General features: G+C 35.0%; 1 protein-coding gene across 1 annotated transcript; it reads left to right on the top strand.

Annotated features, from left to right (window-relative positions):
- The first annotated feature begins 3,680 nt into the window (after positions 1 to 3,680).
- LOC142340950 (uncharacterized) lies at positions 3,681 to 16,018 on the top strand. The gene is made up of 3 exons (XM_075391733.1): positions 3,681 to 4,213; positions 12,050 to 12,153; positions 15,272 to 16,018. The coding sequence occupies exons 1-3, from the start codon at positions 4,037 to 4,039 to the stop codon at positions 15,612 to 15,614; spliced, it is 624 nt and encodes a 207-aa protein (XP_075247848.1). The 5' UTR covers positions 3,681 to 4,036; the 3' UTR covers positions 15,615 to 16,018.
- The last annotated feature ends 89 nt before the right edge of the window (positions 16,019 to 16,107 follow it).

Below are 16,107 nucleotides of genomic sequence, written 5' to 3'. Positions count from 1 at the left end.
GCCTAGCATAGTTTTGATAATGGTGGTTTTTCAAGCGACTTGAGAAAGAGAAAGTTGTTTATTAAATTGAATCAGATTTAGTATATCTGAGTTGTTCTAAAAGCGCCCCCCCCCCCTTAAAAAGGAGGATCGCTACAAACTTGAAAATTGGTTGACAGTTATTTGAAGTCATCTTGAACAATTTTTTAGGAGCAGAATTTGCAGTTTCGATTTATAAGTTGAGTTTTTAACAAAAAAATGATTGTTTCAATTTGAACTATTTTGTTACTTTGGGAGAATCACGTTTCTTGTACATCAAAGCTGAGCAGTTAGTTATTGAGGTTAATTGAGCAACAAGTAATGCAACGGCAATCTACAGTATAGCGGACAATACAGTTCACAAAAGTTAACTGCAAAAACACAATATCCGGACAGATTTGAAACCGCTGAAACGAACTGGGCGGTGTAAAGTTTTCCTTGACTTTGATAGGAGAGCAGCCGTTACAGAGTGGCATCGAAATTATTTATTGAACAATAGAATGGATAAAAAACAAAACAAATTTTGTACTGCTATTAAGGCTACTTTGGAAAAGAACTATAAAAAACTTTATCATAACCCTTGCTTCTGACTTATCAGAATATTCGCTTTTGCCAGATAAATGTTGATAGAATCTTCAACAAAGGTTTCCCCATACATTAGTTATACTTCTAAATTGGGTTGGCCACCGGATGCAAAAAACAATACAAATTAATACAAATTTGCCTCCGTCTTTCCTTGTCGTAAATAAAACGGACCGAAAAAAAATGAGTTTTCAACAGGCTCTTCAGGAAAACAAGCCAATGAAAAAATACCGAAACTTGAAACTTTTTTGTATAAGATCTGTTTTACATCTGAATGCGTCCCTAAATGCTTAAGTTCTATTCAATCGTTTTTCTAAGTCAGAGTTGCTTGCATCGCACTATAGAAGTCCCTAAGCAATTAGGATCTTTTCACTAATAGCAGAATCAATTTTTTATGATTTTTTAACAATATTTGAGAAAATATTTATCGCTCCAATGCAAATCTTTATGAAGACTATGTTTGTTTGGAATTGTTCTCATCGCCAAACTTTTGTGAGAGTTTTTTTGTTTTAAATGGCACTAGTGTTTTGGACCAATAAAGTCAGAATTTTGGGCAACAACTTTGATCTTGATAAGTAAAATTTCTTGATCTTTAAAAATATGAGAAATTCTATACTATGTTTGCATTTTGTGCTTAGAATGATAGTTTCTTTCTTTATTGGAGAACTCAGACGGGTTGATTTCTCGCACAGTGTTCTTTAGTTTTCTGGATAGCTATCTTATGAACCCGGACTATTTGCCTTGTGCAAAGTTTTTTAGTTTTAACTCTTTTGTCCTTGAATCAATCGATGGACAGAACCTTCAACTCGGCGAATTAGGAGGGAGATTGCGAGGCTTGGTTTTGAGGTAGTGGGTCATAGTACTAAAAAAACTGACACACTACCATTGGAAATATACACAAAATGTAGCATTTTTAGGATTACCGTGGGACAGTGGACCACTAATTGTACTGTTTCGCCCGTTTTGAATTTCAAAAAGAGTGAAACAATTTTAAACAAATAAACCTGCTTTTAATTTGATCTTAAGCGAGGTAACTGTGATTGCTGACCTAATATTTGCAGCTGAAAATCGGTGAGAGCGGTAGATATCAAACAGATGTTTGTTTTTCAATGATTGGTTTTAAGTTACCTTGGTACCTACTGATTTTTTTCTTGGCCCTATGAAACTCTGTTAGAAAATCGATGATTTAATGAGATTTGTGTTAAACAATAGTGTTTTTGATCACTCTGGTTATTCGGCACGGTTTGGAATATTTTGGCCCACCAAATACAAATTCAACGCATCTATATCAGTTTCTTCATTAATTTTTTGAAATCGTGATTTAACAACTTTCCGCTTTAATGTCGGAAAAACAAGCTTGTAGTAATGAAAGTTACATTATTAGTTAATTTGCTCGAGAATTTAAGGTTTTTTCTCGCTCCTCTTCTGCCAAAAAGAAAAAAAACAAAAAATTCGTTAAGCTCTCATAGTGACTTCTCTTATTTTTCGTTTTAAGGCGTTTTAGTATATCGGGAAGTTCTCAGTTATCAATAGTAAAAATGTTTCATATTAAAAACTGGCAAAATCAGAAGCTTTCATGAAGTTTAATTGTTTAATCGTTTATCATTTATATGCTTAGCGGAATAGTGCTGGGACAATGAATCAAAAGAAAAGAACAACAGATCGAAATCCAAGATACGATTGATAAGAGATCGAAAATGAAAATTTTCAATTTGTCTATTGGTCGATAAAATTTACGGGCTCACTTATAATACAGCGCATAACATGTTCGGTCGCAATATTTTGTTCGGTTGGGATAGATTCAGATCAAATTTAGCGCGCCTCTAAGGCATAGAAATGATTAGCCAGGCATGACCAGATGGCTTAATGTAAAATAAGCCGAATTAAAAGTAAGCCGATGTCCCAGGTTGAGTCAGTGCCATCCGGAAGTGAACTCTGATCAGACCGTGCCAGACGAAAGTAACCTCTGATCAGACCATCCCAGACCAAAGTAACCTCTGATCAGACTAATGTGCGCTCAAAACACCGTGTGCGCTAAGTGTGCGCTCAAAACTGTCTCTGATCATACCATTCCCATCCGGAAGTGACCTCTGACCAGACGCAAATCAGACCATTGACAGATGATTGTTTACGTAAAACAGGCCAATTTTTATTATTAGTTATGTAGTGTTTCAGAGATATTACATTGATAACCGTTACAACCAAGACAGCGTGTAGCGTTTGCACTTTACAATGTGTTCCATTGCTCCAAAGAAATGAGGTTGTAGCTGACGGTTCTCGATGGCCAGCCATACCTCTCATCCACTATGGGATGTCATACGCAAATTGTGGGCCAGTCATCGCAGCGAAGCGCGCCCACAAGCCCTCCACGGACAAATCTAATACCACTACCCCAAACATTTAGGCTAACTTGACATCTTTTCCAGATTTCAAAAATTTCGACACGCTTGCCTATCGGTTTTTTTTACCACCACCGGCCAGATGTGGTATATCTGATCCGATCTCGCTATTAACTGTTAATTTCAGCCAATAATAATAGAGAATAATTTTCGATCTATTGTCCAAATTTTTCTGTTTTCAGATTATTTCCCGGTTACTTAGCGCGATAGGTCGATCTGATTTCTGATTATTGGAAGTCTACAAACGCGCAAAAATCTACCGCTGGAAATTTTCTTTTAAATAGTTTGGTATATCCGGCCAGATGTGGTATATCTGATCCGATCTCGCTATTAACTGTTAATTTCGTTAACAAAATGTCGTTTTCTTTGTCAAATTCATTAAATTTTAAAGACATCCCGCCTCTTTAACATCTCTAAGTCATTTTTCTTTCCTAAAACGACCTTAAAAAATTCAGTTGTGAAACAACTATTGCAAACGTTATTAGCATCGAGTTATATCCAAGCGGACTATTATAGTTCTATTACGAAGCATGCAAATAAACATCATGATTGTGTTTAGAGAACATCACAGGAAACACCACTTAGTTCAATTAATGTCAACTAAAATCGATTATAGCATTCAAATTTGTAGCCAAAAAGCAAATAAACCAACATTACGTATACTTTCATACTAGCCATCAAATCAATTTTGTAACCCACTTCTCAATTTGAAGCTGCATGCTATGAAATATTGTTGCATTATGCATTGTCCCTTCGAATATATTATTGTCTGAAAATTGATTCTTTTGGATTGAATAATTGATCTCAAGTTTTTGTTGGATACTTATTTTCAGAACCAAAATTTGGAACAGTTATATCTTACTCTGTTGAAAAAAAAATCACGGAAAAAGTATTTAATCGCAGCTTAATTAATCGGAACACAGCTGCGTCCATTTTTTGAAACGAGTGGTTCGTTTATTTGCAATAAAAAACAAGTAAAAAAAACAATTAATGATTGTATGTTAAAATAGATTTATTCTAACACTCTGTTTTGAAATATGCCAGGCGGCTCACCCGGATACGACTATGTGTTCAAAGTGTTATTGGTGGGTGACTCAATGGTGGGAAAGTCATCTCTCGTGCTGCGATACTCGAAAGACGAATTCAGACTGGATTTCGTCACGACTATTGGGGTTGACTTTCTCACAAAACATGAAAACTTTGAAGGCACTAAGGTTAGCGTTATAATGATTCCAATTTATTTCAGTGGTATGATTACTTGAAAAAAAAACTAATAACTTTTTTTTGTTTGTTGCTACTACGTTGGGAACTTAGAAAAGCATCCCAAGTTGAGTTCTAGACCAAAATCGTCTCTGATCAGACAGTCATAGACAAAAGTGACCTCTGATCAGACCGACTCAGACCGAAAAGACCTCTGATCAGAACATCATGCGTTCGGAACTCCGTCTGTGCTCGAAGTACACTCTAATACTTACTTTGATTAGATTATTCTACGCTCAGAAGTAACTCCTGATCAGACTAATGTGCGCTCGAATCCACTCAAAATAGTGCACCCAAAATAGTCTGATCAGAGAATGATTTTAAACAATAACAAATCTCTTTATATCTCTTTGCAAAAAATGCGCTCGAAATGGTTTATGATCAGACCCAATTGAACTCGAAACCTTTTCTGATCAGATGTGAGCTCGAATCTCCTTTGATCAGACAGGTTCCAGACCATTGCCCAGAATAAATTGCGTTCGACAATTTTGCCAGACCATCTAATTCAAGCGCATCATGTGCAGGTGTAGACTCGAAGATGGTCTCATCAGATGTCTAGTCCGTCTGGACAGCTCGGCCTGGGATCATTCCTATCTCACTATAATTCCTGAGAATCAATTGTGCTCATTCTGAGAGTGACGTTTACCAAAATTTATTGTTCTGTGGGTTGGAATTAGTCCCATCTAAATGAGGTGGAATATGTGCTCAACTGTTTTTTTGTTTAAATGATTTGATTTCGTCTTGTCATGGACTTTTAAAATTAAAAAGAATTTGGATAGTACAGGGGCAATGCATTTAAAAAAAACGTCCCAAGCTTTTTTTTGCCATTTGCAGAAAAGTCAGTTTCTCATAGTCCGATAAAGAGAGATCCTATTTCCGTTCAGATGAGGCCCAATGATTATGTGTTAAAAGGAAAGACCACTGTTTTATGGCTCACATCAATTTTCTTAAAACAATTTTTGAATTCTCGATTTCTACCTACATTTCTTATTCTCTTTGTACTATTTTGGCTTAGTGCCATTAAACAAAGGGCCAATTGGTTAATTCAAAAGGCATGAGTGAAAACAGCAAATGATTTCAAGAAACAACTAGTCTCTTATCACTTTGCAAACACTTGATTTTTTTCTTTAAAAAATCAGTGAATTTTTTAAGTTCTTAGTTTTCCGAAACCTATTTAGGCTTACTCATTCTTAATTTTATCTAGTTGTAATTCAGTCTCTTTAATTGCATATATCATCCACTTTCCTTTGACGCAAACTTTTATTTCAGCTGGCTTTGTGTTTTAACTGATTTTTAAATGACTTTCCAAGTTTGAGTTTTCAGAAACTATTTTTTTGAGTTTTGATACTGGTGTATATATGTATTTCTTCTTCTTGCTCTTTTGCACGGATTCACCAAAAAGAGGCACTGTTTATGTTAAATTGAGGCACAATTGGACATACGTAAACGCGATGATTATTATGTAGCCAATGGGAGAATTGCATTCGGCTCAAATTTGGAATACCCTGTGATTATTGTCAAAGCAGGACTGAACAAAAAATAACGTTAATGAAGTTTGAAGCTAGAAGTATTTACTAAACCGGGTTGCCACCATTTTGTCGTTGCTTCGCTAAATAATGAACGCACGATGCCTGTAAGTAATTTATACCAACTTAAGAAATTGGTTATGCAAATAAGCCAGTTAAACCAATAAGCAAAACACTTTTTGTAGTAATATGTTTGAATTGGTTGCAAGTTTCAAGATTTTTTGCTACTTTCTGATTTTTTGACAGAAGAAGAGACGCCCTCAGATAATTTGATGATAACTGTTCAACTTGACAGCTTCCGTCATTTGGATTATTAGTTTGGATTATTAGTTATTTATTTGGATTAGTTATTTGGATTTAATTAGTTTATAATTAGGCTGGACATATTGAGCTATTTTGAGGACAACAGATAAAAAATGTAAACGAGCAGTGAGTTGGAACGCACCTCGGGTAGTTTGAAGTGAAAGTCTCCTATACTAGGTGAAAAAAATAGACAAACTCTAAAATTGTTGACATCCAGAAGCAATCCTGTTGTATTTTTTGGTGGCCGCTCTCCAGCAAACCCAAGATACAGACCTTTGCAACCTTAACTTGTCATTGGATTACTTTTATCAACATTAAATCGGCCTCGCTTGACTCCACGTTGAAGTTTAGGAGTAAAACTGAGGAGCAATTAAATTTGTTTCCTTAACCCAGACAGATGTCGCTTTCACAGAGATAGAAGATTTACGGTGAAAGCTCTCTCAATGATGTAGCTGCTGGAGAGTTTTCTTTTCAAAACATTTTTTTGTCAATTCTAGAATTATTGCAAGTATAAAAGAGGTTCAAAGACTTTAAAATAATTTCGAGAAAATTTTGACCGTAGACATTTGTAATTCAATCATATTTATTTATATGAATATAAAAGGATGCTGACAGCTTCTGTAGTATTTGGCAAAGTTTTTGGACATTCTGATTGACTTTTTCCACCTAGAAAACTCAACGAGTATTAAAAAATTGTTCCAAAATTTCCTCGTCTCTGTCTACACCAAAAAAGTCTTGGATTGTTTTTGATGCAAATTGAATGTGTCGCACTCAAAGAGACACTATCATGTAATTCTACAATTATAGCTTGATTAAGACTTTGCCAAACATTTGTATATTCAAAGTTTAATAAAATAGTTGTCACTGAGTACTGAAGTTTTCACCATAGTTATATGTATATGTATATATATATATATATATATATATATATATATATATATATATATATATATAAAATTTGTTCTGTGCGTTCGCACAGTGTTCTGACCCCGAAAGGGCGTCAAATGAAGCCTAAAATAATCAAATAAATTTGTACTTCAATGGAAAAAGCAAGGGAACAGTCCCAAATGAGATTAAAGCAGACAAAAGAGACAAAAAGGGTGAATTTAAAAACTACGTTTATAATAATTTGGGGTAATGAAAACTCAATTGTAATCTTTAAATAAATTTATGCAAATTGACACATACATATGAAGACACTTTGACTGGTCATTGTCCAGAAAAAATCGTGCGTCTACAAAAGTAATAAAAAACAGAGACGGAAAGCAAAAAGTTAATTAGTTTAGCAAGAAAATGGTATCGAGTACGTTAAAACTTTAATCTACTCTGAAAAAAAGATGTAGTATGTAGTCAATTTTGCTGCGCAATCAATGAACACGAATAACGTAAGCTAACTTTTTGCAAAAAAAAACACATGTCGAAAAACCCTTAAACAATAACTAATGCACTAAAAACAATATATATGCATACACACACACACACATATATATATATATATATATATATACATATATATATATATATATATATATATATATATATATATGTGTGTGTGTGTGTGTGTGTTTATGCTCAATTGTGTCTTTCATCATCACCGACAATTTGATAAGGGACCTCTAACTAGTGAAACTGGGTAGTAAATAAACAAAAAGGAAAGTAAAATGCAAAAAGTTAAAAAAAATTGTATATTTGTATTTCAAAAACATTTGTTTTCAGAGTCACTCAAAATTTTAGCTAGCAACTGAAGTAAGTAATTAGGTCCCTTTGTTCATCCAAAAGAAACCGTTACGACTTTCAATTATCAAAAATTTTTATATAACTACAAAAAACGACAATTGAATAGAAATAATATCCCTTCAAACTGCTAGAAGATATTGTTAAAGCTGTTAAAACCATAATCTTTTCACTAAAAACTTAATATGTTTCAAGTTTTCCCTTTTTGAACGCCAAAAATGGGACATCTGATTTCTCAATAATGTGACAAAATAAATGAAAGAACCCAGAAAATGGTTAAATGTTCAAAAATCGAAAATTCGTATTATCTAGCCAAAAAGCTATTTCTTAAAACGTAAAACCACAATAGAATTTAATTTTAATACATTGGTAAGACAGCTACTATTAGACTAAAAAGAAGAGGAAAAAGCGAAAACAAAGTTTTATATATGTCAAAACGACCCCAAAATTTTGACTAATGAAATTAGATCCCGTTTCCTTGGAACTTTTTACGAATCGCTTTAAACTTGATATTAGCAGACGTTGGTTTGAATATTCGTGTTTTGTTAATAACATTTAAAAACGCAAACATGATAGCAACTTATCACAATCCGAACTAGTTTTGCACTGTAAAAACAGCGGTTAGACCAAAACCTGCCTTGCTATTTCTGTTCGTCTACTGGAAAAATGTAATTGTTCTGAATGCAAAGAAAATGGATCGTATGACAAAAATTGTAATTAAATCAAAAATAAACGATGGATTGTGGGTAATTATTGATTTAAATTAGCAAAAAACTGGCAAAACTTTAATGCATGAACACTCTCAAATGAAGCGGTTGTGTTAATTGAGAAACGTGTCAGCAGTAATTAGGTGTGTTAATCCGGCAAAATTGTTTAAGGTGAACTGAAGTTGCTGGTCTTTTGCAATTTTTAATGAAAAATTCATGATTATTGAAAATTAGCAAAAATTTTAACCAAATAACTGGATCAGACAGATAAACAACAGTATTCTATCTTTAGAGGTAAACCAACAACACTATCGTTAACAAATTTTAGCTTGCTTTAAATCTAAATTGGTAAAAAATTGCGTAAAAAGACGCAGAACGTAATCGAAAACAACGAAAATCAGTCCAATATTCACAAAGCTGTAGAGCTCGATTATTCAGTGGAAAAAAACGAGTGTCAAAAAAGTTTTTTAAACATTCTTCGCTGGAGAGCAGTTCTAATCATACCACCTACAAACCTCTACGTTGAATATATCGAGGAATCAAAAATGACTGACACAAAATAACCCTTTTGAGTATATATTTCCTCCCCCAATAATGTGGGCCGGCCGGAACAATAGGGAAATGAAAACTATTTTCTCTCAATAAACAACTTTTAGAGATAGAGACAGAAATTTGATCAAAATTTTGTTTTTGATGAAACATTAACGTGATAGTGGTTTCCAAGATAACCACCAAGTAATTAAAATCTATTAAATGCCTAAAATAAAAGCAGTAGAAACGTTTTTATGCTGTTTTGTTGGATCCATTTCAACTGAAACAAACATTACCTAGTGGTCATGAAGAAAAATTAAAACGCTAAGGATTTGCTGGATCTATTTCAACTGAAACAAACATTACCTATTGTTCATGAAGAAAAATTTAAACGCTAAGGATTGGAAAAATTTACGAAGAACCGTTCTAATGCTTCGAACAAGATTCTGTCAGATGAGCCAATTTCTTATTTCATATATGAATTTGTCGTTCTACTAATTAAAATTCGGGCTTGCCATTCGTGTAATTATATGACATACTTTTTCTTTAGTTAAATGTTTGATTTTGGACTTGGGCTTGGTTTTTTTATTGAAAGAAACTAGGTTATTATACTGATTGAGCAGAGAACCCCTCTTACTCTTCAACTTCTGATTGAGTCCGTTTTTAGACCGTTGATCCTTCAATGTGGGTCTTTGTTTTTTATATCATCTTCTATTGTGGCTTCAAAAATCGAAAACATATCAATCAATTGTGCAAAGTTTTCATTTTTTATATTCATCGCATGAGAGCAGTTCTAATCATACCACCTACAGCCCTCTAATGTGAATATATCGATGGGTCAAATTTGACTGACACAAAATAACCCTTTTGAGTATATACTTCCTCCCCCAATAATATGGGCCGGAACAATAAGGAAATGAAAACTATTTTCTCTCAAAAAATAACTCTTAGAGATAAAGACAGAAGTTTGATCAAAATTTCGTTTTTGATAAAACATTAACGTGATAGTAGTTCCCAAGATAACCACCAAGTAATTAAAATCTATTAAATGCCTAAAATAAAAGCAGTAGAAACGTTTTTATGCTGTTTTGTTGGATCCAGTTCAACTGAAACAAACATTACCTAGTGGTCATGAAGAAAAATTAAAACGCTAAGGATTTGCTGGATCTATTTCAACTGAAACAAACATTACCTATTGGTCATGAAGAAAAATTAAAACGCTAAGGATTGGAAAAATTTACGAAGAACCGTTCTAATGCATCGAACAGAATTCTGTCAGATGAGCCAATTTCTTGTTTAAAATATGAATTTGTCTGTCTACTAGTTAACATTCAGGCTTGTCATTCTTGTAATTATATGACATACTTTTTGTTTAGTTAAATGTTCGATTTTGGACTTGGGCAGACCAAAATATGGGTACTGGCCTGACCAAACAGACAGAAAAATGGTATTGGCCTGACCGAACAGACCGAAATATGGGTATTGGCCAGACCGAACAGACAGAAATATGAGTATTGGCCAGACCGAACAGACCGAAATATGTGTTTTGGCCAGACCGAACATACCGATATATAGGTATTGGCCAGACCGAACAGACCGAGATATTGGTCTTGGCCAGACCGAACAGACCGAAAAATGGTTATTGGCCAGACCGAACAGACAGAAATATGGGTATTGTCCAGACCGAACAGACCGAAATATGGGTATTGGCCAGACCGAACAGACCGAAATTTGGGTATTGGCCAGACCGAACAGGCCGAAATTTGGGCATTGGCCAGACCGAAATATGGGTATTGGCCAAACCGAACATACCGATATATGGGTATTGGCCAGACCGAACAGACCAAGTTATTGGTCTTGGCCACACCGAACAGACCGAAATATGGGTATTGGCCAGACCGAACAGACAGAAATATGGGTATTGGCCAGACCGAACAGACCGAAATTTGGGTATTGGCCAGACCGAACAGGCCGAAATTTGGGCATTGGCCAGACCGAAATATGGGTATTGGCCAGACCGAACAGACCGAAATATGGGTATTCGCCAGACCGAACAGACTAAAATTGCCATTGGCCAGACGGAAGGCGCGACCAGACCATTGTGGACGGTCGCACCGGACCCCCATGTCCGCGACCCAAGTCGGTCTGGCCAATACTTGTCTTGGGTCGCGGACTTCATCCTGGGCGGTGCTTCAATGTGGGTCTTTGCTTTTTATATCAGCTTCAATTGTGACTGACATTATGTAAATACTCCAAAAAATCGAAAAAAATTCAATCGATTGTGTTTTGAATAAAACTTAGATTAATTTTGTTCTGATGTAAAAATTGATTAGCGGCTGCATATGCTAATAATTATGATATAGACCGATCCACCGCACTATCTAAATAGCCATTGCATTCTTTCAGCAGTAGTCTGACCACAAAACAAGTCTACAGGCCCAGGTTTAATTATGTGTTTGATTTTGTGTCCATTTATGGAAAAAATAAAATTAGTTTCCCTCCTGCTGAAAACTCTAAACTCAATTCTGCTATTAGACTGTAATTTGTTGAAAATGTTAAGTAAAATGTTGTAATTTACAAAAACGCTGAAGAGCAGTCGCGGCAAAAACAACTCCGTACAGAGAAAAAATTCGGTACTTCTTTGATAATAATAACGATACATGAAACTTCATCTAGAAACAATGAGTTGTCCATTTTCATTAAGAGCAGCAATTACCCAGAGAAATTTGAAAGATTCTTATCAATTCGGGAAAATTTTTTGGCGAAGCCGAGTTTTTGTGTAACTTCGAGAGCGCTATTTTAATTTATCCTCGAATTCATAACATACGCCACAGTATATCTGTTAGACTTCTTCTTCAGCTGCTCTTTCTGGTCACAATTCAGAAAACAAAACTGTCGAGAAAAGCGCGCCAGAATAAAAGTGGTCTCCTTTCAAAATGTTCTCAGTTTCAGTTTTTCTCAGTATTCATCGGGCTAGGATACACTTCAGGTTGTGATGCAGATTTGGGACACTGCAGGTCAATCTAGGTTCAGAAGCATCACCAGCAGTTACTACAGGGGGGCTCACGGGGTGGCTGTCGTGTTCGACCTCACGTTAGTGTCACTTTTCAATAGCTATATATAATATATAAAACACATATAACATGTAAAATTGTATATATATATATATATATATATATATATATATATATATATATATTTAGAAAAAATCTGATGGCTTTTAAATGACAAATCAAGCAAGATAGCCATTTGAAGTTGACTGGAGAGCCAATACAAACAACAACATAGACTATATAAAATTATAGCTTTTAATTTCCCAAAATCAACACTGATCAACTCTTACAGGAGGAACAAACTAATTACACGGAAAAATACTAATAGCTCTCTTCTTGCCGTCAATGTGTTTGCGTCCATTTTTTTTTTAAAAAAAGCGTACTCCAAAATTGAATTGTTAAACAGCCTTATCTCAATTATAAACTTTTGTTCAATCTGAACAGATCCTTTTTTGTGGATTTCTGATATTGGAATAACTTCCTCGTCTTAAAATGTTAATCGAGTTCTATGCAAGAAATTTACAAGCAACTTTGTGGGACAAAACTGAGGTAACAAATTTCTATCCAAATTTATTCGTTAAATTAGACGGGGTTTGCTACAGATCACACACACAGAGAGATCACTTTAAGTATGCCAGTCCAATATGATAAGGAAATACATCGAAGAAAAAGACATATGCCTTAAATTTATTTTAAAAACTAATTCTTAATTTGGTGGTGGTCAAGCAAGCCGATAGGCAAGCAAGCCGAATTTTGAAAATGAGGTCAAGTAAGCCGAAAAATTTTCGGATACCCGTATTTTAAGTTGCCCCTGGCGGGTCGGTGGGCGCGCTTCGCATGCGTCACGGCTTCGCCGCGATAACCGGCCCGCTATTTCCGGATTACATCACACAGCGGATGAGAGGTATGGCCATGGACAGCAGTCTGCTGAGGCCCGTAACCACTAGATGTCTAAAAATTGACGCATTTTTGTTTCTTTGGTGCATTGGAATACATTATGCACTATAATACTACGCGCAGTATCGATTGTAACGGCTGACAATGTATTATTTCTGATAGATTACATAACTATTACATAACTTTCGGCTTGATTTTCTGTCGGCTTGCTTGCCTATCGGCTTACTTTGCATTCGCCTCATAATGTGGGTATAAGACGTAAATTGCGGAGGGGAGGTGCTTTTCGGATGAAAAATTCGTAAAAAAAAGATTATTGAAGACGAACCTTTTACTAAATACCCTTTGCATTGTGATGAGCTCTGCAGTCCTAGTTTTTCCGAAGACACATACAATAATTTTTTAATGACATTTGAGTCATTCTGCTTCAGTTTTCGTTAGATATATGTTTGGTGGCTCAGTAATTATGTTTCAACGAGGAAAAATAGAGAAGCTGTTGTCTGTGGCGTTAGTGAATGGCAGCAATCAAATCTATTCTATCGTAATTTTTTGAAAAAAACATCAGTAAATCTTTGGACTCATACACGGCTGAAATTGATTTTCACCTTCCTGATAAATTTTTTTCTAAATTTTGAGTTGCCAAGAATAGAACGAGTCAACTCATATGTCTCATATCAAATGCCTCATAAAAATGTTATTGCACTCCGGAAAAGAATTAATGTTTTTGCACTTCTTGAAGAGAGTAGCATTATTGAAAAATGCCGATTTTTGTAAATTTCGACTAGACAAAGTATATGTTTACATGGTGGAAAGCAGAAATCTGAAAATTGAGTGACTTTAATGCATGATCTTGTCCTATTTATAAAAAAATGACTTTCTTTCAATGCAAAATTTAGCAATACAGCACAATCTAGCAAAATCTAGCAATAGCCATTTGAAGTTGACTGGCAAGCCATCTTGAACAACCAAATCACTTCTTTTCAATTACAGCCAAAAACTTCCTATAATCAACACTGATCAGCTTTTACAGGAGTAAGAAAATACACGTGACAATACTGACAGTTACCTTCTTTCCGTCAGTGTGTTGGTGTCTTTTTTTCTAAATTGTAATTCAAAGCTGAAATATTAATCAGCTTTATCTGATTTACCAGTTTTTTTTCAATCGGAATATGTTCCACTTTTTGTAGATTTTTGAAATTCGAATAATTCATCAGCGTAAAGCGTTAATCTCGAGCTATGCGAGAACTTTATAAGCAATTTCGAGAGCCGAAAACAAACATAACTTTTTTAAATATTTAAATGTAGATATTAAAGTTAGACGCAAATAGCTACAGATCACACAAACAGAGATATCTTCAATTATGCCAGTCCAATATGACACAGAAACAAATCGAAGGTAAAGATATATGTCTGAAATTTGTTTCAAACCCTAAGTTTCAAACTGAATTTAGGATAAATGACAAAATTGTTTCTTATGTTTGATTAGCCCAGATTAAAAAGAATCAACTGTAATTTCTCATGAAAATATTTGTGAACTCCTTAAAAACGAAAATTGCGTGGGCCGATGTTTAATTTCTATCATCTTATACGCGTTTTTTTGCTCAGGCTGTGCTTTCAAAATCTGCAGTCGATATTTGTTTCCTGGGAATCAGTGTTTTTTTCCCTAAACCACCTGAATTAACACTAACATACTCTCTCAAGTTGCCTGAGCTGCATATGTCAACTCGATATGAAAGAATTTAAAAAGTAATCAAACGAATGAGTTTGAAATAACGATGATTGTTCTCAGAATGGTTTCTAAAACTCAATGTAATCTCCAGACAGCGGTTATCGCTAATAAAAATCACAGCTGACAGTTGTCTTTAGCAAACGAGAAGTTGCCAAAAATCCCATGTAACGTTTTCAATGCGCTGCCATTTGAAATAAGATCAAATCAGCCTGAATAGTTAACTAGCAGTCAAATCGCAGAAAAATTAAAGACCATTGCTTGAGATTTTCCTGGTATTCAATAGGCGTTAGCAACATGTTTCACTGAAAAGTTATCCAACAGTTGTTATCGCAACGGGACTTCATCAAAATCATCCAATCAGAATTGCTTTGGACATGCCATTTATGGACCCTGCAATTTTCCTACGCAATGAAATCCACGTACAAATGGAACTTTTACATACCGTGTATATACATACCACTGTTAACAATGGAAATATTTTGACCCAATTGGTATAGCGTACCAATTTTGAATTCACTGAAATTGCTCATTGCAGGTGCAGAAAGAGTTTTTCGAACGTTCCCTATTGGATAAATGACGTCAAGGGAATGGCCAGAAGAGACATCCCAGTTCTGCTCATTGGCAACAAATCCGACCTGGAGTCAATGAGAGAGGTGACCTCAGCCGAGGCACAGCAATTAGCCGAACACAATGGATTCGAGTACCTCGAGACATCTGCCAAAATGGGGGACAATGTCAGCGATGGATTCTCAGAAATGGGCAGAAAAATTCTGGATCAGCAAAAAAGCCGAACCCTGGCCAATAATACGAACGGTACCCCGAACTTCGACGGTGAAAAACCAAAAACTCAAGAACATCATTGCTGCGTTTTGATGTAGATAGATTATGCTGCAATGATGCTGCTAAACAGTTTTTTCTTGTAACCTTCCATAAACAGAAACGCAACTTTTCACCGTCAGAAAACTAAACTCGCATTTTTTGAAATAGTGAACCAAAAAAAGTTTTAAATTGCTGAAAAGATAATGCAGTAACTACTGTATTTACAAAAGAATTTACGACGAATATGGGCGATAATTAACATAGTGTCAACATAGATAAACAGAGTGAATTTATTAGAATAGTAGATTTAAAATTAATTAAAATAGACTGGCTTTTGAGGTTACGATAAGCGCACAGATTTTATTCAGTAGATTGGACTGAATAAGTGAACAAGATCATAAGGTCGACCTTTTCAAATTACATCCCCTCCCTCCATTCACTTAAACAACGGCCCCGTCAGTCAACGGCCCTGTTTAAAACAACTTTGTTGACAATGGCCAATTTTAATTTTTCGTTTTAAAATCAGCACCAGAGCAAAGCATTATAGTGCAT

Source organism: Convolutriloba macropyga, chromosome 6, assembly GCF_964194025.1.
Source record: "Convolutriloba macropyga chromosome 6, txConMacr16.3, whole genome shotgun sequence".
Taxonomy (NCBI): Eukaryota; Metazoa; Xenacoelomorpha; order Acoela; family Convolutidae; genus Convolutriloba; species Convolutriloba macropyga.
The sequence above is the reverse complement of the archived record's forward strand: the minus strand, read 5'-3'. Positions and strand labels throughout refer to the sequence as shown.